This window comes from Chelonoidis abingdonii, chromosome 4, assembly GCF_003597395.2.
Source record: "Chelonoidis abingdonii isolate Lonesome George chromosome 4, CheloAbing_2.0, whole genome shotgun sequence".
Classification (NCBI taxonomy): domain Eukaryota; kingdom Metazoa; phylum Chordata; order Testudines; family Testudinidae; genus Chelonoidis; species Chelonoidis abingdonii.
In genome coordinates this window covers 79,917,926-79,943,686 of record NC_133772.1, presented here as the reverse complement: position 1 = coordinate 79,943,686, position 25,761 = coordinate 79,917,926, and the positions used below count along the sequence as shown (strand labels likewise).

General features: G+C 41.0%; 1 protein-coding gene across 34 annotated transcripts in view; it reads right to left on the bottom strand.

Annotated features, from left to right (window-relative positions):
- The window catches only part of MADD (MAP kinase activating death domain), a 127,408-nt gene that overhangs the window by 6,580 nt on the left and 95,067 nt on the right, over nt 1-25,761 (bottom strand). For 23 of the 34 annotated variants that reach the window (XM_032782233.2, XM_075065303.1, XM_075065301.1 and 20 more), the window contains 5 exons: nt 24,491-24,598; nt 24,240-24,404; nt 14,308-14,380; nt 8,390-8,496; nt 5,093-5,162 (listed from right to left, as the gene is read on the bottom strand). In XM_032782233.2, coding sequence (XP_032638124.1) covers nt 5,093-5,162; nt 8,390-8,496; nt 14,308-14,380; nt 24,240-24,404; nt 24,491-24,598 — 523 coding nt within the window. The remainder of the gene's footprint in view (nt 1-5,092; nt 5,163-8,389; nt 8,497-14,307; nt 14,381-24,239; nt 24,405-24,490; nt 24,599-25,761) is intronic. The other 11 variants (XM_032782234.2, XM_032782241.2, XM_032782243.2 and 8 more) reach the window with 1 other exon arrangement.

Sequence of the window (25,761 nt, the reverse complement as noted above, 5' to 3'; positions counted from 1 at the left end):
GAGGCACTATAGACAGCTGCAATCCACAGGGCCCTGGGCTGGAACCCAGAGTAGAGGGCGGGCCCGGGTTCCCCCTAAACCTCCCAACTCCTGATCAGACACAGGAGGAGTTGACCCACACTATAGGGAAGATCACTGAGGTGAGCAAATCTGCCGATAAGCGCAGGACCCACCAAGGTATAGGAGGAACTTTGTCACACAAGATACAAGATTTCAGTTACACATGGCCCTCAAAATATCAGGCTTGATTTGACTTCTAGGTGTATTAAAGGAAACATGAGCAAGAGCTGCTGTAGATGACACAGAAGCAACCTGTTACCAGGAAAGCTCAGCCTTTGCTCCCTTGAACTGTCCCTAACAAATAAAGGAGGAATGTAGCACAGAATAGCAAAGGAAAATTTTACCCTCTGTTCTCATTACCCCAAAGTGCCCCACACTGAAAGCTGCAACCCTCCCATTAGTGTGTTCCACCTGCACTGTGCTTCTGTCCCACTCTTCTGAGTCTGTGTGAATGATGCTGTGCACAAATCTCATGGAAAGACAATATAGGGACCAAACAGAGCACAAGGAATATAATGATGCACTACGAACATAAAAAAGGCAAATTTAGATTTTTAAAACTAAAGGAACAACAAGACAATTTTATTTTGAATCCTCTCCTTTCAAAGTGGCTGAAACCTGCCTTGGAATTTCTGTATGACAACAAAAATCTTAAAGGAAACATTATAAATTACTCAAAACCAGACGAAATAAGTACCAGTTTAATAGAGGAAGGTGGGGAAGGAGGAGTGAATATCTTATAAAGCATAGCACCTAGTGACAGACAGTAACAGGCAAAATATATTAACATGAGCTCAACATGAAGAGCTGGGGGGGGAAATGGACACCAAAACCTAGCCATGCAGATGTCACCTGTGATTATGACATGACACAACAAAAGGTAATATGTAAAGAGGACTCTAGTGAGTCAAAACTAGGCAGTGCAGACTGGTTCAAAGAGAAGGGACTCTAATAAAAATCAATGCCTATGATTTGATCTTAGTGTATCACAGTATCAACATCCCTGGAAAGACCCATGAAAAATGCAGCCTTTGTTTATAAAATAAATATTTGCCTTTGAAATTCTTCATTTTCTTGGACAGAGGCAGCTACATCAGAGGCTGAAAAGTGAAGCGCACACCCAGGCTGCACTGCCCATGACACCAGTAGCTAGAGCTGGGAAGAGAATGCGGTGCACATCCAAGCTGCCTTACCCGTTGGCACCAGATGTTCCAAATTAACTCCATGTCACCAGGGGATAAAGGGGGAGTGAGGCGGTGGACAGCCAAATGGGATAGGATTACACAGATGTACAAATCTTATTTCTCACTGGATAACACACAATTGTTCATATACTCTTCAAAAGCAGGAAGAGGAAGCTGGAAGGAGCTGGTGGCATGAGGGAAGGAGAGGAGGGAAGCTGTAATGTCCCTGATCCCCAAATACACAGCAGGGAGAGGACCGAGGGAACTACCTCCTTTCACACTCACTAAAGTCACCCTCTCATCAAATGAATGACTCCCCCGTAGCCCTCCAGTGGGAAAAATACTCTTGAGAGGGTGGGGTTAGAAAGGAGAAAAGAGAAAAGCCTTGGGTTTACACCCTCAGAGCTCTAAGTGCTAGCACTGTAGAGTATATAAATCACACTAATTTTTTTTCTTCTAACAATAAAATTGACTCAATACTGTTAAACTAAAAAGATGAAGGGGATAAGTTACTGAGCACCATCCTGCAGCCTCTGGCCCTGTGAATGAGAATATATGGCACTAGCAGAGAACTATTTCAGGGGACATCACTTTACCTGCTGGAGAATGAAGGTTTTCATAGCAGCGGCGATGAAGGGGCCACGAGAAAGTAAAGCACAAATACAGAGCAGTAACTTAAATTCCAGAGGTAAGAGCCCTGCACTTCTTCACTTCCTTTAAATCTTTGTTCTCATTTGTGGACAACAGCCTGTAGCTCTCACTTGGGCCCTGGTCTGAAATCACATCTCCAACATCCACCTTGCCATGTTAACCTGGTGTTTTACAAATGGCCTTTAATTTCCTACTGTCTTGTGATATTCAACTTCTTCCACTCTCACTAAAAAGACCATGCTTGGAAACCACTAAAACCTTAAAAATAATTAAAGTTAACTAAATTTCCTGGAATGAAATTAGGCTGACTGGACTAGAATTTCCAGGATCAGCCCTCATGCCCTTCATTAAAGTACAACCATGGCTACATCTCCAGTCCTCAAGCACAGAAGCTGATTAAGATTTAGAGTTTTGTTAGCAGCTCATTCACTTAATTGTTAAGTTCCTTCAGAACTCTTGGCTGAATAGTACCATTTTATCCTAGTGATTTACTGTCATTTCTCTTTTGAGCATCGAGTCTAATAGTTTCTCATCTTCATTATCTTTAAAAGTGTAGCTTTAGGGAAAATATCTTTCCATTGGTCTCTGTACAAGAAAGCAGGTTAGATTCTCTGCAGTATCTACCTTCCTTTCATTTTCTCCTTGGTAATCTGGTGGACCATTAACTCCACTGCAGACTTTTTCTGACATATTTAAAGAATTTCCTGTTATTTGGTCTATGAGTTTTTGACTATTTTAATCTTGCAATTCCATTTTAATTTCCTCCTTTCATTTTACAGGCCATAGATTATGTCCCTTTCTATTAGTTTAATTTGAACTAAAGGATAGCATTCTAACCTCTTGAGCCTTGCCTTTTAACCACAGCACATTTTCTTGCCTTTCTGCTTCCTACTTTGTTCAGGGGTAGGAATGCCTTCTGTGATTTATCAAGCTGCTTAATGAGCTTCTAGGCTGATTCGAAGGATTTAATTTCTTAATTTGTGTCTTCAGTTTCTTTCTAAGTTGCTTCCCGATGTTTTACTTTAAAGCTGCCCTTCCTAAAGTTGAATGTCACAATACTGACATTCACTACAATCCTTCCCACAATGCAGTTGAAATTGATTTATGGTATGGTCATTACTACTTAGTGGCTAAAACTATAGTTACTTTTTGAAGCAACTTCTCTGTATTATTTTGTATTAAGTCAAATGTTGCCTCTTCTTGTGCATACTCCAGAAATAGCTATTTGAAGAAGCAACTGTGTCTCAGACTGTCCTTCCAATGATGGCCAACTGTGACATTTGACCAGCTAAATATCTGGGTAGTGGAAGTTACCCATTATAGTTTTAGCAGATTTTATTGGCTCTGATCTCTCAGCTTTGTGCACTTATTATCACTACTATTTTGCAACCCTAAGTGTTTGCTAACAGCTATGCTATAATAAACTTGTTGCCTATTTGGGGTAAATATGGTACAAGAGGAACAGGCAACCACACAGCATGGAAATCTTCACCTTCAAGCCAGCACTTACCAGGAGTATCCGTAAACTACCCCAAACTTTTCCATATGTTGCATTCATTGTTCTGAGATTTGTGTGTGTGGACAAGATAGTTTCAGAAAAGGTAAAGGGGAAAATACTGTTCATGAAGTGATACACCAAGTCTCTTAACCAGTGGCTCAACTGCCTTCCAGTCATTGTACTCTGATTCATGACATCCAATGGTATCATTTGAAGGACTTGGTATCATAACAGGAAGGAGGCAGTATAGAAGTCAAGATCAGGACATGAAGCTTCCAGATCCCAGTATCAGTTACATTTCTTTGAATATTAGGAAAAAGGATCCATGAGTCAGTGTCCTTTAATCCAAAGCAGTGGAAAAGAACCAGAATGTTTGAAAACCAAGACACTATTTCTTTTAAATGATGGATTTAAGAAAAAATTAACACTGATCAAATACTGAAATCAATTTGTAAATTTAAGCTTTTTAAAAGAAAAGTTTCACATTTCTGTGAATATCTAAAATGTGCAGCCACAGATGAAAGAATAAACCACTCCAGACTTGGAATCCTTGAGAGGACCATTTCAGAGGGTGTGAAAGGTCCCGATGTTTTATAAACATTCAAAATCTTAAAAGACCCCTATTTTTTTTTCAGACTGTGGTTCAGAATATTATGAATCACATGGATATTGGGAAACTCCTGAATATTGCCCAGTCTGGGTTTAAGAGGATTATATTTAACTGCAATCACTGGCTAAATAGTTCTACTTCTCTAGTTCCTCTACCATCATCTCTCTCCACCACCACAATTCTCACACTGAAAATAAAACCACTGACTAAATTGCAGTTCAGAAACAACATCTTTTTCCAGAATAAAATAAAAATAAAACTTGCCTGGAGCAGCAAAGGGGAAATTTCACTGTGAGCAACAATCTGTGTCTCAGACTATTATATGACACATTTGATCATGACTTCTGCGGAGAGGAGACTTCTGAAAAAATAATTTCTAAACACCTCCCACTTCATTGACTCATTACTGTTATCCATGCTGCACAAAGTGATTTCAATGACATACTGACAACGTGCATCTACGCTACAAGCCATGATTATGAAAATTTACAAGTTTACTCCAATAGTGTCAAGATACCCATCCTCCTAGTCAGTCAGACAATCTCTCAGATGCAATCTATATTTCTCCCTCTCTTTGAAGCTGCCTACCATCTAATGAAGTGGCTGTCAACCCTTCCAGACTACTTTCAGGAGTCTCGTTGGTCTTGTGTACCCCCAAGGTACACATCACTTATAATCTACTTGCATACAAAATCAGACATAAAAATACAAGTGTCACAGCACACTATTACTAAAAAATTGCTTACTTTCTAATTTTTACCATATAATTATAAGATAAATCAACTGGAATACAAATAGTGTACTTACATTTCAGTGTATAGTATATAGAGCAGTATAAACAAGTCATTGTCTGTATGAAATTTTACTTTGTACTGACTTCACTGGCGCTTTTTATGTAGCCTGCTGTAAAACTAGGTAAATACCTAAATGAGTTGATGTACCCCCTGGAGGACCTCTGCGTACCCCCAGGGGCACACATACCACTGGTTAAGAACCACTGATCTAATGAACACAACTCTGAAACTGAGGACTGGAAATTTGAGTTACTGCCATGTGAGTACAGACCTAATATCAAAATAATGTAATTACCAAATTCCTCCAGGACAAAGACTCCTCGCACAGTATTGCACTTTTTAATGTGATTCAGCTCTATGAAAACCTACAACAAAACAGGGAGGAAAATAACACAAGATTAGTCAATGAGGGACAACTTTTTATTCAAAAACAAACAAAAAGAAACACCATCATGGCTGCTATGACTTGAAACATTGTAGCACATACTACTAATTCATTTTCAGTTCAATACATAAATACAGGGAGATTAAAAAAGATAAATTTGCCACAATGCTAGAAATCAACAAACAACTTAAAATGCTAAGAAGCGAAATCAGCAGAAGATGGAGTACCTTCCGCTCCTTGCAGGAGGAGAAAGCATGGAAGAGAAACGAAGGAGTTAGTAACTCTGACATATCCAACATTGCTACCCCTTCAGGCACTCAATTGAATTACAGCAAAGAGAAAACCAACACACCTTAAATGCAAAAAAAGGGGGACAAGAAATGACTGGCTCCCAAATTTGGCATACTATTTATGGTCCAGGTCCATCCCACTTTGGTTTCTGCCCCTCCATGCATCCTCCTCCAGCACAGAGGGCAGGCAAGGGGCAATGTGCTTCCCACCCTCATGCTGCTTCTCTTAGACCATCCAGCAGTCAAACTTAATGGGGGAGGGGCTGCTACCCTTCCCCACCAGACAGCACTGCAATTGAGATTTAGCAACAGAACTGTTTGTAAATTTTACATGGTATGTGCACTCAGTCTTGAAATTGATCCAGATGATGACTTTGGGCAGCAATGATTTCATCTTTAAAAAAACATGCAGGAAGATGCCGATATTTGTTTTTTGTTTGTTCATTTCATACAGTATGCCACAGAGCCACTATGAGTTGGATACCCGCTGGGGAAAAACAGAACTGGTTTGGACTGATCTTTGCTTTAAAAAATAAGCACCCAAAAAAGGAAAATGAGCCTAGTCACAGATCACACTAATCATTTTTTTCCATGTTCTAGGACACAGATGCCAACTTTGTGCAAATCAGCAAATTCTCTGAGTGCAATGAGTTCATTTAATGCCCTATACAATTAAACAATCTCTTCTGATGTGCATCCACATCCTGGAAAAGCATAAATGCAGTTAGTCCTTTCAGGGTGAGAGACAACTTGTGGGTTTGAGCAGAAGATACAGGAAGGTGATCAGGAATCAGCTGTATGCTCAGGTCCTAGAACATTTGTTTCTTCAAGCAGGAAACATACATATGAAGAGTAAGATTGCACCAGTATCCTGAATAAGTCTCCTGCCAACACCTTACAGATATTCTTGAAAGACCGCATAGCAACGAACTGCAGTGATCTTTTCAGTTGCTATGTACTTACAAAGCTGCAAGCTCTGGTGCGGATTTAGAGATAAATTTCCTGGAGATATTGCATCTACTAGGAAAACAGAAAATGCAGAAAGGTATCTGGGCACTTCTTTTCACTACACCACCAGGAATACACTACTTTCATTAAATCCACAAATGGTTAACTACCCAAGAAAGGCAAGGGGAGGCCACTAGACAGGACCCAAATCATGCCAGTTAAAAGGTCTCTTTTAGAAACAGTCTTACCTATGTCTGCCTTCTGTAAATGGATCAGTTCTGAGGGTAATCAAGGTATATTGATTTTCAAGTTCAGATGACATTTCCAATAATAGAGAAGCTCTAACACATGATTCCAGGTTCTTTATTCCTCATTACCAGAAACTACCTGAGATTTGTGTGTCAGCAAACCTGCAACTTGCCTCCTTCTCACAACCAAGTATCCAGGGAATAGAAAATTAATCCTACTACTTTTGTTTACCTGTGCTCTTTTGCAGTTCAGTTTGTCAAACATTTTATCACTCTCTATTTTTCTCTTTTCAGAGGGATACAGGGAAGAGGAAATAAGGGTATTGTAATGGGAAAATTCTCCATTTTTTATCCACTTAGATTATTTCCATTGATTGCAGTAGTGTCTGCTGTTAAGGTTCATATTATACAGCTTGAGCTTTTTTATTCTGGATGTCAATGGAAAAGTTTAAACAGATCAGATACAATATCAATTATCTAAAAGCCCAAAAATGGTTAAGTGCAAGGCTATACAAAAGGCATGTGACTGCCCTGGAGGCATCTGGCTCATTTAAACAAAAATTAAAGGGCGATGTGTTTCCCCAAGTGGTGGAATTTATGGGAGTTTCCCATTTTTAGGAAAGTGAAATGTTTGAAAATAAAACAAGAATAACATAACAATTAATAGACTATTTGTAACCTCTAATGGTGATAATCTTCCCCTATTCTCAAAGGTCATCCATTATAAGAAAACAGGTTTACACAAAAGTTTAATAGGCATTTTTTCTATGTTTCATAGTTCCATTTTGTGTCTTGAGGGGTGCAGATACTCTCCCCTCAGTTTGAAAGCAAGTGAGCGTGTAAAGGAACAAGGCTTATATGGTAAACAGTAGAGGAAAGATATAATTAGAGGAAAAGGTAACACACTGCACAAGGGACTGACTGACAGCAGCTTTTTTCTCTCTCTCTCTCACACACACCCCACCCTCCGCTAAAAAATGGTTCTACTGTCCAGCGCAGCACACCTCTAATGATATATGCAAAACAAACATGAACACAAAGCAAAAAAACAAAAACAAGGACTAAAGAAAGCAAATGAAACAACATCCAGATAAAGGGGAAAAAATGATAGAACAATTATATTTGTGTTTCCTCTACACTCACAGATAGATTGCTATTTGGAAATGGGGGGAAATCAGTAATTTATTCTCATCTTCTTCAATGTGAGAGAGTGTCATCCTCTTACTCTATTTTCTTGCCTGGATCTGCAGACTCTCCCACATTTTTAAAATACAAAAATTAAACATGATGAAGAAAGTTACCTGAAATACCTGCAAATGTACCTAGCTTAATTTTACAGACACAGTGCTAAATCATTGTGCCATCAGAATGTCAGAGTTCACTACATGATATGTTATGGAAGCGAAGATTACTGCCTACTATTTTTTGTTGTTTCTGTTTTAGTACCTTGAGTACCAGTTATCTTGTGCACCTACAGAATTCTGGCAGCCAGAAACAAAGTTAATACCCACCTCTACAACTACTTCTACTTTAAAAAGAAATGTATTATAGATGGCTACACTCTGAGAATTTCTCATTTCAATATTTACAGAATATAGGCCATATTCCCCTTGTCATCCTACCCTTTCCCCTTGGTGGTGCAGTGAAGAGGAAACACATTGATGCAGAAGTGCTGCAAAAAGCTTCATGCTGACATACTCTAGTGGAAGATTCCCTCCTACCTGACTATGCATAAACTTCAGGTTAATTCCTTCCAGCGTGACTTGCAGAAGCCCTCCTTCACCAGTTTTCATATCCTGCACTGGGAACTCACCACCCAATTCAGGTCCTGCAATATAACAACAAACAAAGAGAAGAAGGACACAAAAGAATCAAATAGAGTGAGCTGCACAATTCTTTCCATTTATTGAGTGATTAAAGCAAGAACTCCATGTAATATACACTGCAACATTTTATGACATGAACAGTGCTGAGTACTTGATTAAAGTCTAGCAGTGAGTGCTCTAAACACCATCACATATTTAATTGCTAGTCTCTGTAATGTGTGAGGGAAATTAAAAGACTAGCTCAGAGTCTGTACTTGTCATGGGGTACATGGTAAGAGGGTTTTTTATTTATTTTTTTAAGAAGTTAGCTCTCTTTTCTGTACAATACAACACAGTGGTTAACACCTTACACAGCATTAACCTTCCGCAGAAGCGGAGCAAATATAAATTCACCTAGAGCTTTGAATTTCCTGCAATTTCAAATGAACATAAAAGTGTCCTAATGGGGTGAAAATAAAAGGGAAATATTCTTAATGCCACAAAGAAAGAAGGGTTTCCTGAATCCCTCATATCCTTCTATGGTGCTTTCTGAACGCATCCAGAACTGTAAGTCACCCGTTATCCCTCTGCCTTAGCAAAAGAGGGATTTGTTGATGCTACCCTGTTTGACTGCCACCCCAGTCTGGCAGTCAGCCAAACAAACTTAGGATTCCAACAGCCCTTACTGTGCCTTGCAGGTAATGCTCGGTACCCAGAGTTCCTGTCCCCCCAGAGGAGTATTCCTCTGTAGTATACAGCCTGCCACTGGACTCTCATGGGAATTACCAAATTAGTTGTCTCCAAAAAGATAGAATACACACCCGCCTGTTGCCCTTCTCTGTACTTTTTCTATTTTTCATATAACTTTTCTGAGATGGGGCAACTAGAACTACATACAGTATTCGAGGTGTGGGCACAACATGAATTTATATAGTGGCTTGATGACCGTCTCCACAGGCATGCCTGCAGGACGTCCATCGAAGCTGCGGAACCAGCAGACCCTCCACAGGCATGCCTGCGGGAGGTCCACCGAAGCCACGGGACCAGTGGACCCTCCACAGGCAAACCGTTGGAGGCAGCCTGCCTGCCGCCCTTGCGACGCCGGCATATTGCCCCCTCGGCTTGCAGCTCCAAGCACGTGCTTGGCGTGCTGGGGCCTGGAGCCGGCCCTGTGTTTGTTGACCCCCTCAAAGAATTCTAACAGATTGGTGAGGCATGGATTTATATAGTGGCATGATGATATTGTCTGTCTTATTAGCTATCCCTTTCCTAATGGTTCCTAACATTGTTCGCTTTTTAAACTGCTGCTGCACACTGAGCGGATGTTTTCAGAGAACTATCCATAATGACTCCAAGATTTCTTTCATGAGTGGTAACAGCTAATTTAGATTCCATCATTTTATATGTATAGTTTGGATGATGTTTTCCAACATGTATTATTTTGCATTTATCAACAGTGAATTTCATTGGCCATTTTGTTGCCCAGTCACCGAGTTTTGTGAGATCCCTTTGTAATTCCTCGTAGCCTGCTTTGGACTCATCTATCTCAAGTAATTTTGTATCATCTTCAAACATGCCACCTCACTGTTTGCCCCTTTTTCCAGATCATTAATGAATATGTTGAACAGCAATGGTCCCAGTACAGATCCCCCTGGGACACCACTATTTACAGACGCCCTCTGGGTTACACAAACCCGACTTATGCAAATCCGGACTTACAAAAAAAAGCTTACGGAACTTTTTCTGTGCATGCGTAATTGTCGAGTATACGATCCCAATTTAGGCAAAATTTGACTTACGTAAGGCGTTCCAGAACGGAACGGTTGCCTAAGTCAGGGAGTGTCTGTACCTCTCTCCATTCTGAAAACTAACCACTTATTCCTACCATTTGTTTCCTGTCTTTTAACCAGTTACTAATCCATGAGAGGCCTCTCTCTCTCTTATCCCATGACTGCTTACCTTTCTTAAAGTCCTTCACCAAACATTCTTGTCAAAGGCTTTCTGAAAATTCAAGTAAGCTATATCCAGCGGATCACCTTTGTCCATATGTTTGTTCAGGGGCGGCTCTAGGGATTTTGCCGCCCCAAGCACAGCAGGCAGGCTGCCTCTGGCAGTTTGCCTGTGGAGGATCCGCTGGTCCCGCAGCTTCGGCGGATCTCCCGCAGGCATGCCTGTGGGAGGTCCACCAAAGCCGCGGGACCAGCGAACCCTCCACAGGCAAACCGCTGGAGGCAGCCCACCTGCCGCCCTTGTGACGCCGGCATATCGCCCCCCGCGGCTTGCCGCACCAAGCATGTGCTTGGCGTACCAACCACATGCTTGGCGTGCTGGGGCCTGGAGCCGGCCCTGTGTTTGTTGACCACCTCAAAGAATTCTAATAGATTGGTGAGGCATGATTATCCTTTACAAAAGCTGTGTTTACTCTTCCCCAACAAATCATGTTCATCTGTGCGTCCGATAATTCTGTTCTTTACTATAGTGTAAACCAGTTTGCCTGGTACTGAAGTTAGGCTTACTGGCCTCTAATTGCCAGGATTGCCTCTGGACCCTTTTTTACCAAAAAGAATTTGTATTAAAAACAAGAATAAGTTTATTAATAAAGAATGGAGATTTAAGAGATACTAAGAAGAGACAAAAGAAACAGAAAATGGTTACAAATAAAACTTAAGTATTTGGTTTTATTCACTTTCTAGTGGCTAAAACTTAACAGGCTACAATTCTTGTCTAAAGCAGTATTCTCACTGTGATGGAGGCCCTGTGTGTCAAGCCAGGTTGTGCCCATTGACCCATTGTGGGATTGGTACACCTCACTACCAAGCTGTCAGGATTCTCTGTTAAATCAGGTAATTTGTAGCAAGGTGGGCTCTGGTTCCCTGCCAGGACGGCATAAATGAAGAGTTGATAGCCTCTAAGCCTCCAGGTTGGGACTGAGAACCACAACTGGGGTCCTGGCCCTCTTGGCAGAGCAGAACAGCAATCAGTGCGTAGCTCCTGGGCAGGGCAGAACAAACAGTCTAAAGCCCCAAAGCCCCATGGCTGGAACCAAGAGCAGAAAGCAGCCGTGCCTGGTGGCCCGTGAAGTGTGGCCGGGAAACCTGACCACGCCCGCTCCACTGGTTCTGACCCAGAGCCCTATGAAGTCAGGGACTCCCGTTAAGGGTTTAGGCATCAACTTCTACTACTTCCCCTGGGTTACTTCCTACCACAAATTGCATCCCTGGCATCTCCTCAGCTGGTGGTGGCTTGGCATCCCCATTCGCCTCTGCCACCAGCGAGTCATCCGCAGCGTTGTCCAAGTCCATGGGATCTACTGTCTGGAATGTCACCAGCCCCTCTGCAGGAGCCTGCAGTACATGTCCTCTTTCCTCCTCAGCCAGCCTGACTGGGCTGGGCTGCCTCCTTTTATCTGGCTCTTCCACCTGAGGCATGCATAGCAGGGGAAAAGGGGCATGGCCTCTTGGGCCCACAGTGATTGGTCCATCCCTGTTGGCCCAGTGTGGGGTTGGTACACTCCATCACACTCACCTACAGCCACTTCTTAGCATCACCAATCCACATGGTAAGGGATCCACCATTCATAAATGCAAAGAATACCAACCTCTTTGTTCCTTCAGTGATAACCAAAATATCTTTTTGCTTCTCCTTATATTCCCCAGAGCTTATTGTCTTTGTCACCAGAGTCAGGATGGACCTCTGGAGTTCAGACTTCAGTGTCTTCCCATGTTGATTACACATCCTCGTTAACCTGCTCCTCCTGTTTATCTCAGATGCAAATGAACTGTCCATTGTCTCTACCATCACCATGCTCAATTTACATTAGAGACACAGAGATAACTGTCCTCCCTCTTGTCTTGAAAAAAACAAACAAACCTGTTTCTCTCTGATTACAGACTTCAAAACACAGTATCAAAAATGTGTGTAATTCCTCATACAGTGTTAATACACACATTTCACAGTGATATTAATGACCAGTATTCACTGGCTTTCAACTGATATCTTACAAAATATTCTTTACAGATAAATATTGTGACTGAAATGTGTTAGATGTCGTAAGTTTGTCAGGCTTAATAGAAGTTGCTGTTATATGATATTGAACCCTTTGCAAGTGGGCACTGAGGGGCTCATAGGGTCACATTTTCTCTATGTTTTCAACAAGGTGTTTCAAGTAAAACCATGCGGGGAATATTTGACTCTACAACTGGAACTTGGGACTTGTCTCCATGAGGCTTTTTTCCAGTTATACCAGTATACTTATACTGGTAGAGTTAAACAGCTATAGTTATATTGGTATAATTCCCCCGTGTGGATACACCTATTCCATAGTAAGAGTGACTTGGGGGGGGGGGGGGATTACTTTAAACACGTCCAAAGTCGCATAAGTTAAACTGAAAAAAAGGCCTTCTTCTACTGGAATAAGAGTGTCCACATGGGTAGTTATACCAGTCTAACTAGATTGGTTTAAATTCACACCCTACCTCCCTTTCACTGGTATAACTTCTCCATGTTGACAAGACCACAATTGATGATCATACACGAGCCAGAGCGGACTCCAGCTCCAGCTCCCAAAGCTGTATTACTCTGCAGTACTACTAAGAGTAAACAGTAACAACATTATTTTTATCATCCAAGTAAGCAGTTAACACTGAACACACACAAAGCTAGTATGCTGAGTAAGAACAATAATCACATTTCTCGCCATATACACTTTAAAAGGGGTTTGCTAGTTTGCCAGCTGCAACAGTGGCAGGATCTTCCTTTTTCCCATTCTGTTAGCACTTGTCCACACAAGAATGTTTTACCAGCTGTACAGGTATCGTTACATTGGTTTAAATCCCCATGTGGACACACTTATTCCAGTATAAAATAGTGAAGTTTTTTGGTTTACTTTAATTCCTTGCAAAGTGACATAAGCTAAACAGAAAAAGCCCCTCTTATGTGGGTCTCAAGAGTGTCCAAACAATGGGTTATACTGATAAACTCCACTGATTTAAATTCAGACGATAGGTTACACTGGTACACCTCTACCCCGATATAACGTGACCCGATATAACACGAATTCGGATATAACATGGTAAAGCAGCGCTCCGGAGGAACAGGGCTGCGAGCTCCGGCAGACCAAAGCGGTTTCACCTATAGCGCGGTAAGATTTTTCAGCTCCCGAGGACAGCGTTATAGCAGGGTAGAGGTGTACAACTTTCCCATGCACACAAGCCCTAAGTGTTAGAACTCTGCAGGGAACTACAGCGTGAATAACTGCTGATTCACTGGGAAAGTGGGGTTCATTAGACTTCACCCTGAATATAATGGGGGTGGGAGTAACCCTTTCAGAGAGCCAGGGCATGGAACAGATAGGTCCTGATGGAAGGAAAGGTAGCACCAGCCAAATCTAAGGAGAGAGCTAGAGTGAGGTTTCATGTCATGTAGTATTATTTTGGAATTATAATTGTATTGGTAAATCAGACCACTGAAGGGGTGACTGATTTTAGAAATTTATGATTATTGGTGAGGACTACACCAGCCAATAATAAATCATCATCATCATCTCCTCCTCCTCCACCACAACCTGCCATACGTGCATAGGTAGAGGAGGAAACAGAACTTTGACATCACTGAATAAAAAGCACTACATTTACACAAACCATCATTAAAGAGGCTGGAGAGACACGGTGGGAGAGGCAAAATCTTCTGGTCCAAAAAAATATTACCTCACCCACCTTGTCCCTCTAATGTCCTAGGATCGACATGGCTACAACTACACTGCATTAAAGAGGTTGGTTGATGATACAGTACCTGCGAAATCCTGTCCACCCCTGCCTGGAGGCCACAGCTCTTACCTGGTTTAATACTTTGCTGTCTTGCTGCTGCTCGCTCCATACTGTCTTTTACACAATAGTACAATTCCCGACACTGTAAGAGAAGAGTTAGATAACGTGTTTTCACAGCATGCACTAGCAATACTGCATCACTAAGAGCACAGAGCAGCTCAACAACATTGATTGTGGGGTTTAGTGTGTGGATGTTGGGTGGTGGTGGTGGCCCATGATATACAGGAGATCAGATGATCTGGTGGTTCCTTCTGGCCTTAAAGCCTATGACTAATTGTCTACAAAAAGGTCAAGTCCTTTCCTCTCGTATGATCATTTCCATGAGGAAGTCCTAGGAGGATTACCAAAGGATCATTTGGTAATAAATATCCAACAGTTTGTGATTTTTGATTACAGACTGCATCCCAATAGTTGCTAATGACTGGACATGTCCTCCATAATTTCCCGTCTACCCACAATTTCTGCAACATTTATCCCCATTTTCCCCTCTCTCTCAACTCTGAGTTACCACTGAAACAATATTTTAAAGAAATTTTCTTTTGTTCTGCTACAAGCAGATTGCTGGTCCACTTGTCCAGATCAGATACCATTCCTCTAGGGTAATTTGTCTATCCAGGTCCACAGAATCCACCATTTACTCTAGTTTAAACCAGCGGGTGACCTGTGCTCCATGCTGCAGAGGAAGGCAAAGCCCCACCCAGGTCTCTGCCAATCTGACCTAAGGGAAAATTCTTTCCTGAGCATAAGGGCAAGACCCACCACCCAGGCACCCGGGAAAGAATTCTCTGTAGTAACTCAGAGCCCTCCTCATCTAGTGTCCTATCTCCAGCCACTGGAGATATTTGCTAATAGTAATCGTGGATGGGCCATGTATCGCAGTGTTGTAGGCAGCCTAATCATATGTTCCCCTCCATAAACTTATCAAATTCAGCCTTGAAACAAGTTAGGTCTTTTGCTCCCACTACTGCCCTGGGAATGCAGTTCCAGAACTAGAAACCTTCATCTAATTTCAAAACTAAACTTACTGATGGCCAGTTTATATCCATTTGTTCTTGTGCCAACACTGACACTTAACTTAAATAACTCATCTTCCCCCCAGCGTTTACCTCTCTGATGTATTTATAGAAAGCAACCATATCTCCCTCAGCCTTCATTTTGTTAGGCTAAACAGGCCAAACTCCTTAAAGTCTCCTCTCATAAGGCAGGTTCTCCATTCCTCTGATCCTCCTAGTAGCCATTCTCTGCATCTGTTCCAGAATTGCACACAGTATTCCAGATGAGGTCTGACCAGTGCCTTGTATAACACTTCCTCTAACTCTATTGGAAATTCCTTGCCTGATGCATCCTAGGATTGCATTAGCCTTTTTCAGAGGCGTATCACATTGGCATCTCATAGTCATTCTGTAAATCGACCAATACACCCAGGTCTTTCTCCTCCTCTGTCATTACAACTGATACATTCCCAGCTTATAGCAAAAATTCTTGCCAGTAGTCTCTAAAGGCGCTTTGCACTATTAAACTTCATCCCATTTCTATTAATCCATTGTTCAACGTCATCCAAATCTTGTGTGATATTCTGGTCCTACTCTGTATTGGCAATACCTCCCGACTTTGTGTTGTCTGCAGATTTTATTAGTACACTGCTACTCTTTGTGCCAAGGTCATTAGTGTTCAATAAGATTGGTCCCAAGATCGATCCTTGAGGAACTCCACTAGTAACCTCTCTCTAGCCCAGCATGACCTGCTGAAGTTTCCCCTTTAACCAGTTCCTTACCCACTATTTAATTCTTTTATTAATCCCCATCTTCTCCAATTTAACTAATAATTTGCCATGTGGAACTTTATCAAATGGTTTACTGAAATACAGGTAGTTAGACCTACTGCATTTCCTTTGTTGAGAAAATTAGTTATCTTCTCAAAGAAAAAGATCAGATTGATAGATTTATTAAAAATCCTTACTACTGAGCTTGCAATTTCATGTGCCGATTTCTTTAATATTCTTGGATTGAGTTTATCCGGGCCCCCTGATTTGGTCCATTACGCAGTTTGAGTTTGGTTTCCACCTCGGATGTGGTAATTTCTTCTTCCGTATCCTTGTTCCTATTAGCCACAGCCCCTAAGATTTTCTTTACTCTTATTAAAAATGGAGACAAAGTATTTGTTTAGGTTTTGGACCATGCCCAGATAATCTTTAATCACTACCTCATTCGCAGTGTTTCATGGATCCACTTCATTCCTTGTGTTCTTTTTATTTATATGGACAATGAACTTTTACTATATTAGTTTTAATTTCCTTTGCAAGGTCTCACTCTGCTTGACTTTTGACAGTTCTCACTTTTCCTCTACACTTTCTGATCACCAAGCAGTAGCCTTCCTTGTTGATCAATCTGTTCTTGCATTTCTTGTAAGCTTTCTCCTTTCTCTTAATAATCTGTTTGAAATGCTTGTTCATCCAGTTTGGCCTGCAACCATTCACTATGAATATTTTGCATTTGCTTGGGATGCAGGCTTCCAGCAGTTTCCGTAACTTTGATTTAAAGTAATTCCAAGCCTCTTCCACATTCAGATTATTGGGTTCTTCAGTCCAGTCTACTTCCCTAATTCCTTTAATTTTTTGAAGTTTGCCCTTTTGAAATTAAGGACCCTAGTTGCACATCTATTTTTGTTTATGCTTCCATTTAGTTTACACTGAATTAGCTCATGATCGCTTGAGCCAAGGTGGTCCTCTACAACCAGTTACTCTATGAGGTTCTTGCTATTTATCAATCCAAATCTAAAATGGCATTATCTCTTGTTGGTTCAGTGACTATTTGGTGAAGAAATCTGTTGGCTATCATACCCAGGAATATTCTTGCCCTTACCATTATTAGTAGCACTTGTCTTCTAATATCTCTAGGAAATTAAAGTCTCCAATGATCACACAACTCCCTGTAATATTGATTTCATTAAAAATATTACAGAGATCTTTATCCATAATCAGATCAGATCCTGGAGGTCTGCAGCAGACCCCAAGCACAATCCCGGTGGAGCCTTTACCACCTTTCCTCTCCAAAGTGATTTTGATCCAAACAGATGCCATGTTATTTATTCCATCACATTCCATTTCTTCAGTTAACCCCTTCATTAATATATACTGCTACTCCACTACCTTTCCCTTTATTTCTGTTTTCCTGAAAAGCACATACCCTTCAAAACCTAAATTCTACTCATGACTACTATTCTACCATGTATCTGTTATCCCTATATTATCTGGTGCCACTTCGTGCACCAGTAGTTCTAGTTCCTTCATTTTACCACCAGGCTCCTTGCATTGGTGTACAGAGATATTAGTTGTTTCTGCTTAGCTTTACCCAGATTCTTCACCTGATTAGGTACAGTCATTTTACTGCCAGTATCACCTACCTTTCTATCAATATCAGTGGTAGTGGCACTATTTTAATGTCCATTCTCCTTCCCCCTGTTGTTCCTTTCTCTATTGCTGTATCCTTTTTTACTTGTTTTTCTTCCCGCCCTGTGTTAGAATCAGAATGGCGATTACCTGAGCAGCACCCAACCATCTCCCTTGACTTCCTAGTTTAAAGCTCTTTTAATCAGTTATGCCAGCCACCATCCCAGAAGTCTATTTCCCTCCTACTCAGGTGGAGTCCATCCCATGAGAATATCCTCGGTGCATTATTGCCTCCCAGGGTTGTCAAAGTCCTCCTTGTAGCCATTTGTCAATCTTCATAATATTGTCTCATCTTTGCACTTCTCTTTTAGAGACAGGAAGAATGCCACTGAAGATCACTTGATCACATTTCTTTAAGTGTTTTCCCCAGGTTGGTGTAATCTTTCTTGATACATCCCAGTGAGAATCTAACAGCAGCATTTGTTCCCACGCAAAAGAAAGTCAGTGGATTCTTTCCTTCTCCCATTAGGATCGTCTTCAGCCTCAGGCCCACATGCTAGATCTTAGTTCCCAGCAGACAGCACATTTTTAGATTCATAGACTCTAGGACTGGAAGGGACCTCGAGATGTCATTGAGTCCAGTCCCCTGCCCTCATGGCAGGACCAAATACTGTCTAGACCACCCCTGATAGACATTTATCTAACCTACTCTTAAATATCTCCAGAGATGGAGATTCCACAACCTCCCTAGGCAATTTATTCCAGTGTTTAACCACGCTGTACATAGGACTTTTTTCCGTACTGATCCAACCTTAAATCTCCCTTGCTGCAGTCTAGCCCAGGCTTCATGTTCTATCATTTAGAGGCTAACATGAACAAGTTTTCTCCTCCCCTGATGCACCCTTTTAGATACCTGAAACTACTCACTTGTCCCCATCTCGAGTCTTCTCTTTTGCCAGACTAAATAACCCTAATTTTTTCAGCCTTCCTTTACATAGGTCATGGTTCTCAATGACCGTTTAATCATTCTTGGTGCTTTTCTCTGGACCTTCTCCCATTTCTCTATCTTCCTGAAATGCGTGCCAGAATCTGGACACAAGAAACTGCAGTTGACGCGTAACTAACCAGCGCCCAGAGTCAGCATGCGGAGATGACTTCTCGTTCTTGTTTACACCACTGTTATCATCCAAGAATCACGTTTGCTTTTTGCACAGTATCACACTGTGACTCATATTTAGCTTGTGAGTCCACTATGACCTTCTAGATCTCTTCTGCCCATACTCCCTGGCCAGTCTCTTCCCATTCTTATGTGTGAAACTGATTGTTCCTCCTAAGTGAAGCCTTGCATTTGTCTTTATTGATACTTTCATTCTGGCTTCCACCTCAGACCATTTCTCCAATTGTCCAGTCATTGGAATTTGACCCAGTCCTCCAAAGCAGTTGCAATCCTCCAGTTCCGGTATCGTCCGCAAACTTTAATGAAGTCGACTTTCTATGCCAAACATCTAAGTCGGTTGAGAAGAATTGAAGCAGACAGGGTCCAAAACAGACACTGCGAACCCCACTTTATAAATCTTCCAGCATGGATTGGAGCCATGTAATCAACTACTCTCTGAGTACAGTTTTATACCAGCCAAGTTATGACCACCTTATAGTAGCCCCATCTAAATTGTATTTGCCTAGTTATTGCATAAGAATATCATGCAAGACCTACATAATGCCTTACTAAAGTCTAGGTATTACCACATTCCACCGCTTCTTCTACCGACAAGACTCGTCATAACTACTCAAAGAAAGCACAGATTGGTTTGACACGATTTGTTCTTTACAATACCGTGCTGGCTATTCCCTATTCACTTACCACCTTTCCAACGTGTGCAGATGAATCTTCTAATTACTTGCCTCCATTATCTCCCTGGACAGAAGTTAATAACTAACTGTCTCCATAGTTTCTGGTTGTTTTAATTATTCCAGCTTTTTATAGATGGCAGTTATATTTGGCCCACTTTTTCCAGTCTTCTGGAATCACTCTCCCGTTCCCATGACTTCAAAGATAATAGAGAGGCTCAGATACTTCTCTATTAACTCCTTGAGATTCTAGATGCATTTCATCAGGCCCTGGTGACTTGCAGGCATCTAACTTTTCTAAGTGATTTTTAACTTGCTCTTTTTTTATTTTATCTTCTAAACCTACCCCCTTCCCATAAGCATTCACTATGTTAGACATTCCTTCAGACTTCTCAGTGAAGACTGTTCTCTGGATTAGCTCTGGTGACAGGTCTGTGTGTTCTTCTTAGTACATCGCCCCCAGCCACTCAGACTTGCCTCTTTTTGGTGTTGGTGAGAGTCTCCAGCCTTACCTCTTCTGTTCTTTCTGGCTACAAGTCTTCCTGTCTTCTGTTCTCACTTGCAATTTTCTGCAAGTCATCCTCTATCCTTCTGGGGCTCCGAACTAGGGCTACATCCATTATCTCTTCCCTTCTTCTAGTTGTTCTTTTCTTCTTTGCTCTCTCATCTTCTGTTACTGCCAGACTCTCCCCATCATTTTCCAACTCAGCAAACTTGTTCCTCAGTTTTATTTCTCCATCGCTAGCTGATCTGTTCTTCTCAGTCACATGCTTCCACTTCTACTTCCCTCATTCAGCAGTCTACTCTCACAGTTCTCTGGTCCAGCTTGCATCTGTAAATGCTGAGGTTTTCCTTCAGCCTCCTCTCTTCTTCCCTCCATCATCTGCTCAATTCCTCTTTGAAACTCAGCCATAGTTTCTAGCTGCATCTCCAAACCTCAGATCTTTTCTTCCATCAGATCTATTAGGCAGCACTTCTTACAAAGCACCTTTCAGGTACCCTCTCCAAACTAATATACATCCCACGGCTTCCACAACCAGTCATCTTGTCTTTCCCATTCTTTGGGTCATTACCACTGCTGCCTCAGCAGCCATCATAGTCTTCCCGCCAAAGCTCTTGTCAAAAAGGGGGGAAAAAAACAACCGGAAAAACTCAACACATATACTCTTCCCCAAACTCTCCTGTTTTCTGGCTCCTGTGTCACAGCTCCTGTGCTAAGGTCTTTTCTATCTTTAGGGAGAACAACCACAGTAGTTTCTTTCATAGGTTATGGAAGTTCCTCCCCTAACAGAATAGCATTGAAGATACCTTTCAGAGGATCCACTAATACCTCCTTAAATACCTTGTACACTTCAGCTGGAAGACCATGAGGTGCTGGAGATTTACCATTTTTCATACTTGCTATTGCTGCTAGGATGTAGTCTTCTGTTATTTATCTAAAGTTCCTTATCAATTTTGCTTATTTTTGGCAAGCCTGCCACTTCCAGATATTTTTGAATAACTTCAGAGTTTGGAGTATCTGCGGTATGGAGATTTTTATAATAAACAGAGTATATAACTATCTTGCTGACTGTTCTTAATTGGTGGAATAATACACTGTTCTTGAATACCTTTAGGCTTTTGAGCCAACAGTTTATCACTTATTTCCTCACTCATAAAACATCTCCTTTTATACTGAAGTGCTTCTGCAGTGGCATCTGTCATCAACATATCTAATATCCCCCTAAAATTAGTTAATTGTTTATATAAATTTTTGAACTTGTGTTTTTATGAATGTCTTGTAACCTTTTTATCTCCTGTTCTAGCTCTATTTTTTCTTGAGGTCTTTCTTTTTTCAATTGAGTTTGTCTGCTTTTCAACTGATCCCTAAATAGTGCTTTACCTGATTCCCAGAGGCTACCTCTTTTTTATTATCTGTATCATTTATTTGAAAGCATTTTACAATGTCCTCTTTAATTAATGCAAACTCTGTCTTGGAGAAGCAAGCAGTTCATTTTCCAAAAAAGTAATCTTAGAGACCTATCTCTGCTATCAAATATTACTTCCACTTGTGCACAATTTCACAGTGTAAATAATGCCAATTTCTGCGGATCTTGGCTGCTTCATTAAAGATTTAGAGATTAACATTAAATCTATTCTAGAATATAACTGATGAAGGTGTGGATAAAACGTGTCATCTCTTTCCCCTGAGTGGAATTCTCTCCAGCAATCTGAGACACTGAACTGTTGGCACAGAGATGTTAATGCTGCATTTGCTTCCCTATCCCCCTTGTCATTATCAGATCTGTCCCCCAATAACTAGCTAGTGTGCAAATGAATTCTCCTCCAAGTATAATTTCCCCTTCTCCAAAGTGTTGCAGTGTTTTAAAGAAGACCTAAAAAGTTTTTGCTTTTAATTTAGGAGAATACACTGAGCCTACTGCTATTAACCCAGCAATTGTGCCCTTTAACCATAAATCAGCCCTCCTTATCTTAAAATAAACTTTAATTTGACATGTTTAGCAAATATACCCACTGCTCTTTTCTTTTCTTTAGCTGAAGCAAAAAATATCCACTAGAGAGATTATCTTTCATGCCCATAATGTGCCCCTCCTGAAAATGGAAAATTGGAAGTAGAATAATCTGGTCCCTCTCCCCCCGTCCCTTTAAACTCTGCTAGGGCTTTTTCTTCCCTTTAATGACGTTATTTAACCCTTTGACATTCAAAGATGTCACTTCAAAAGGAAGAACAATTGATAACTATTTAGCTTATTGAAAAACTTGAAATAGTGATGTTTAATGGCACGAACCCTTGTATTGCCAATGTCTCATTTGTTTCTCATTATGTTGCATTCACGATTGTGTGCCTGACTATAGTTTGATTTTTGTCTGTAAAATTCCATATCTATTTCCTGTATTAATTCCCAACCACCTCCCCAGTTCCTTCCCCTCTTTGCATTCCCCTTACTCTAAATCCATAGATAAAATACAAGTGTAACAGGCAAAACAGTCCCGAAATGACTGTGTGTTACTGAACCCTAAACCTTTGTGCTCTTTCCATGATCTCATGGACTGCTTTTCTTGAAATCCAAAGGCGGTACATTCTTCACCTATGGGCTCTTGACCCTCACCCATAGGGACACAGTGCCACCTGGCCTCTTGAGTTATGGGGGAGGATTTACACAGACCCTCCCACTAAAGGCTCCTTCCCCATTTCCTCTCTATTTTCTCCAGTCTCCTCCATCTTTGGGATTTATTTCCCCCCTACACACCCCATTGTACTTTCTTTCCTCTACATTTTAAAATATTAAACACAGCTACCACTGATCACCTCAATTAAAGCGAATTTTCATTATTATTTTATTACACTGCAAGAGTGAGCCTTCTCTAAAATTTAAGACAAAAAAGGTGCATTTTACGATTTTGAAATAGAGGCCTGTGTGAGGTCACAACTTCCATTTACAACTAACCCACTCTAAGCCCACTAGGCCCAAGTTAATAGTAAGGAATTGACCTTTTGTTGACAGTCATCATTGCCTGTTAGAGAAAGCACAGTGGAACCAAGCTGAAATTGCACTTTAGGAGAGTAAAATAATGATGGTAATAAAATCAATCAATCTACACTAGCAGTTAAACCATTTTCAATACCCTTTCCAGGGGGGAACCACTTACTGACAATCAGTATCAGCAACAGGTCAGTTTCCTACTGCAGACTGGGCCTCAGAGTAAACCCATTCTTTTCTCCTCTCCCAGCTTCCAGCAATCACAACCCTCAAAAATACTTGTTCGTAATTATATAGTTTTTCCTGTCATAGTTTATAGTGATTTCATTACTGCCACACCTCGTGACTCTCCTCTTCTAAGTCCCTTCTTAGGCATTACTTCAAGGATGCCTATCATCTATAATCTGATACCATGATTTTAAGAAATACATGAGTCTCAAGATACGTAAGTTAGCTTCCTAAGTTACTGCATTAGCAAACTGTCATTGTGGTCCTCTCCACCCCATGCCCTTCCTGTGTTATTGCCTCCCGATCTTATTTCCTGTACAGAGTAAGATTTTGAGGACAGGGGTCTGTCTTTAATTGCTTAGTAAAGAATTATGAACATAATATGATGCTATAGCCCTTAAATATATTACTTGTAGTTACAAATCTTTAGCTGTCTTAGAGTTCAATGTCTAAGAGCTATTTCATTTTTTTCCTAGTTGAATTCATTTATTTTTACCTGCAAAGCAAGCACAAGGAGAAGATAAAGGCTTTCAGACTAGTGGCAAATGCAAATCCATAGAAACAGCAAATCCAAACATTTGAGTCCATGAAGACCTTTCACTGGTTCCCTCTTCTTTTCTCTGCATCTCATGGCAAACCCAGAGTGGCAATGCTTTTATTTAGCTTTCTATACTTAGGCCTGCCCAATCCACAATCTACCAAATTATTTAAAATATTTTCTTCAAGCAATTTCAAGATTTAGGGAAGAGGAGACCTCCCCAACTGAGCAGATTTAAAGTAGGTATTAGATTTTGTCTGCAGTCCCCAGCACACGTGCGTGCGCGCACACACACACGCAAAAAAGTGACTTCCTGGAACAACTTTCATATGAACAGGTAATACCTACATCAAACATCAGTTCTGCTAAACAGATACTGCAATTCAGTAATCATCACTGAGGATTCATTACCCTCTCCCTTCCTTTAGGAACTAAAAGGGTGAAATAACAGATATACCTTCTTGGTGTAGAACTTATTCAGCTGCGTCTCCTGGCCATTCCTCCTCCAGAGACACAGCACTTTCGTTTTAGGACAATATGTCATGTTGATGAGTTTCTCATACCACCACCGTTCATACACAGTTCCAATGTTACTTCTCAGCACAATGCAATCATCACACACCTGAGGGTATAAAGAGTCTTAGCCGGGAATCTTCACATCATACATCTAGCATTATTAACTGTGGTATCATTTATTCTTGTCCGTACCTCCATGAAGAAGATGTCTCCTGTTGTATCTGTCCCGGCATGTACTACAAATGTCTGCTTCTTGATGTGTCTGCTGCCGCTAGGCCGGACACACAGCTCTCGGCCGCCCTATGGAAAAGGAAGATTTGTAATTAATAAACTACCACCTCTAATTTCTGTGATTTTATAGAATATCTAGTAGGTTACATCTGCTGTGTCTTAACCAGGATAAAAAGTGTGTTTGTAACTCAAGTCATCACTTCTCAAGATAGGGCAGCTTAAGCAAGAACTGCTACTCTGCAAATCAACACTCATCCTGCTGTGTTCACACTAGTACTATACTCTCTCGTGTGGCACTAAGAGTTCTGGGGACACATCCCATAGTTCTTTCCATTGTAGTAAGTTGAACTGCTTGTGAATTCTTTCCCAATGAGTTGTAAAAACTTCCCTTGTCTTTTCTGGATACACAGAGGAATTGTGGGAAGGCACTGGAGGACTAGCAGCACTATGTCCACCTACAGTGGTCATGTTAGGAGCTGACAAGTTGTGCTAACTCGAACATTACCATATATTCAGATAAGCCAGCCAGCTTCAGTTAAAAGCACCACTACCACTCAAATACTCAAGTTTTATGCATGAATGGAACTCAAATTAGGGGCAACAAGTTATAACTCGAGTTTACTTTGAATTCTTTAACTCAACCTATTAACTCAGATGAAAACTACAACCAGCCTCATCTTCACTAGGATTTTACTTTGAGCTAGGGCATATCCACACTACGGCAACAAAGTTATGGCATTGCAACTGTGCCACTGGGGGGCTGTAGTATAGATGCTTCCTACATTGATGGAAGGAGTTTTTCCATTGTGTAGTTAATTTATTTCTCTGAGAGGCAGTAGCTAGGTCAACAGAAGAATTCAGTGCTCAGGGTAACCACTAATGATCACAGCTACGTCAACCTAATTTTTAAGTGTAGATCAGGCCTAAGTTAACTCAAGTTAAGAATGCTTTTCGTTTTCCTAGTGAAGAAAAGGTCATGTTGTCCAATGGTTCTCAACCGTTCCAGACTACTTTCAGGAGTCTGATTTGTCTTGCGTACCCCCAAGTTTCACCTCTCTCAAAAACTACTTGCTTACAAAATCAGACATAAAAATAAATAAATGTCAGAGCCCATTATTACTGAAAAGTTGTTTACTTTCATTTTGTCTGTATGAAATTTTAATTTGTACTGACTTTGCTAGTGTGTTTATGTAGCCTGTGGTAAAACTAGGCAAATATCTAGATGAGTTGAT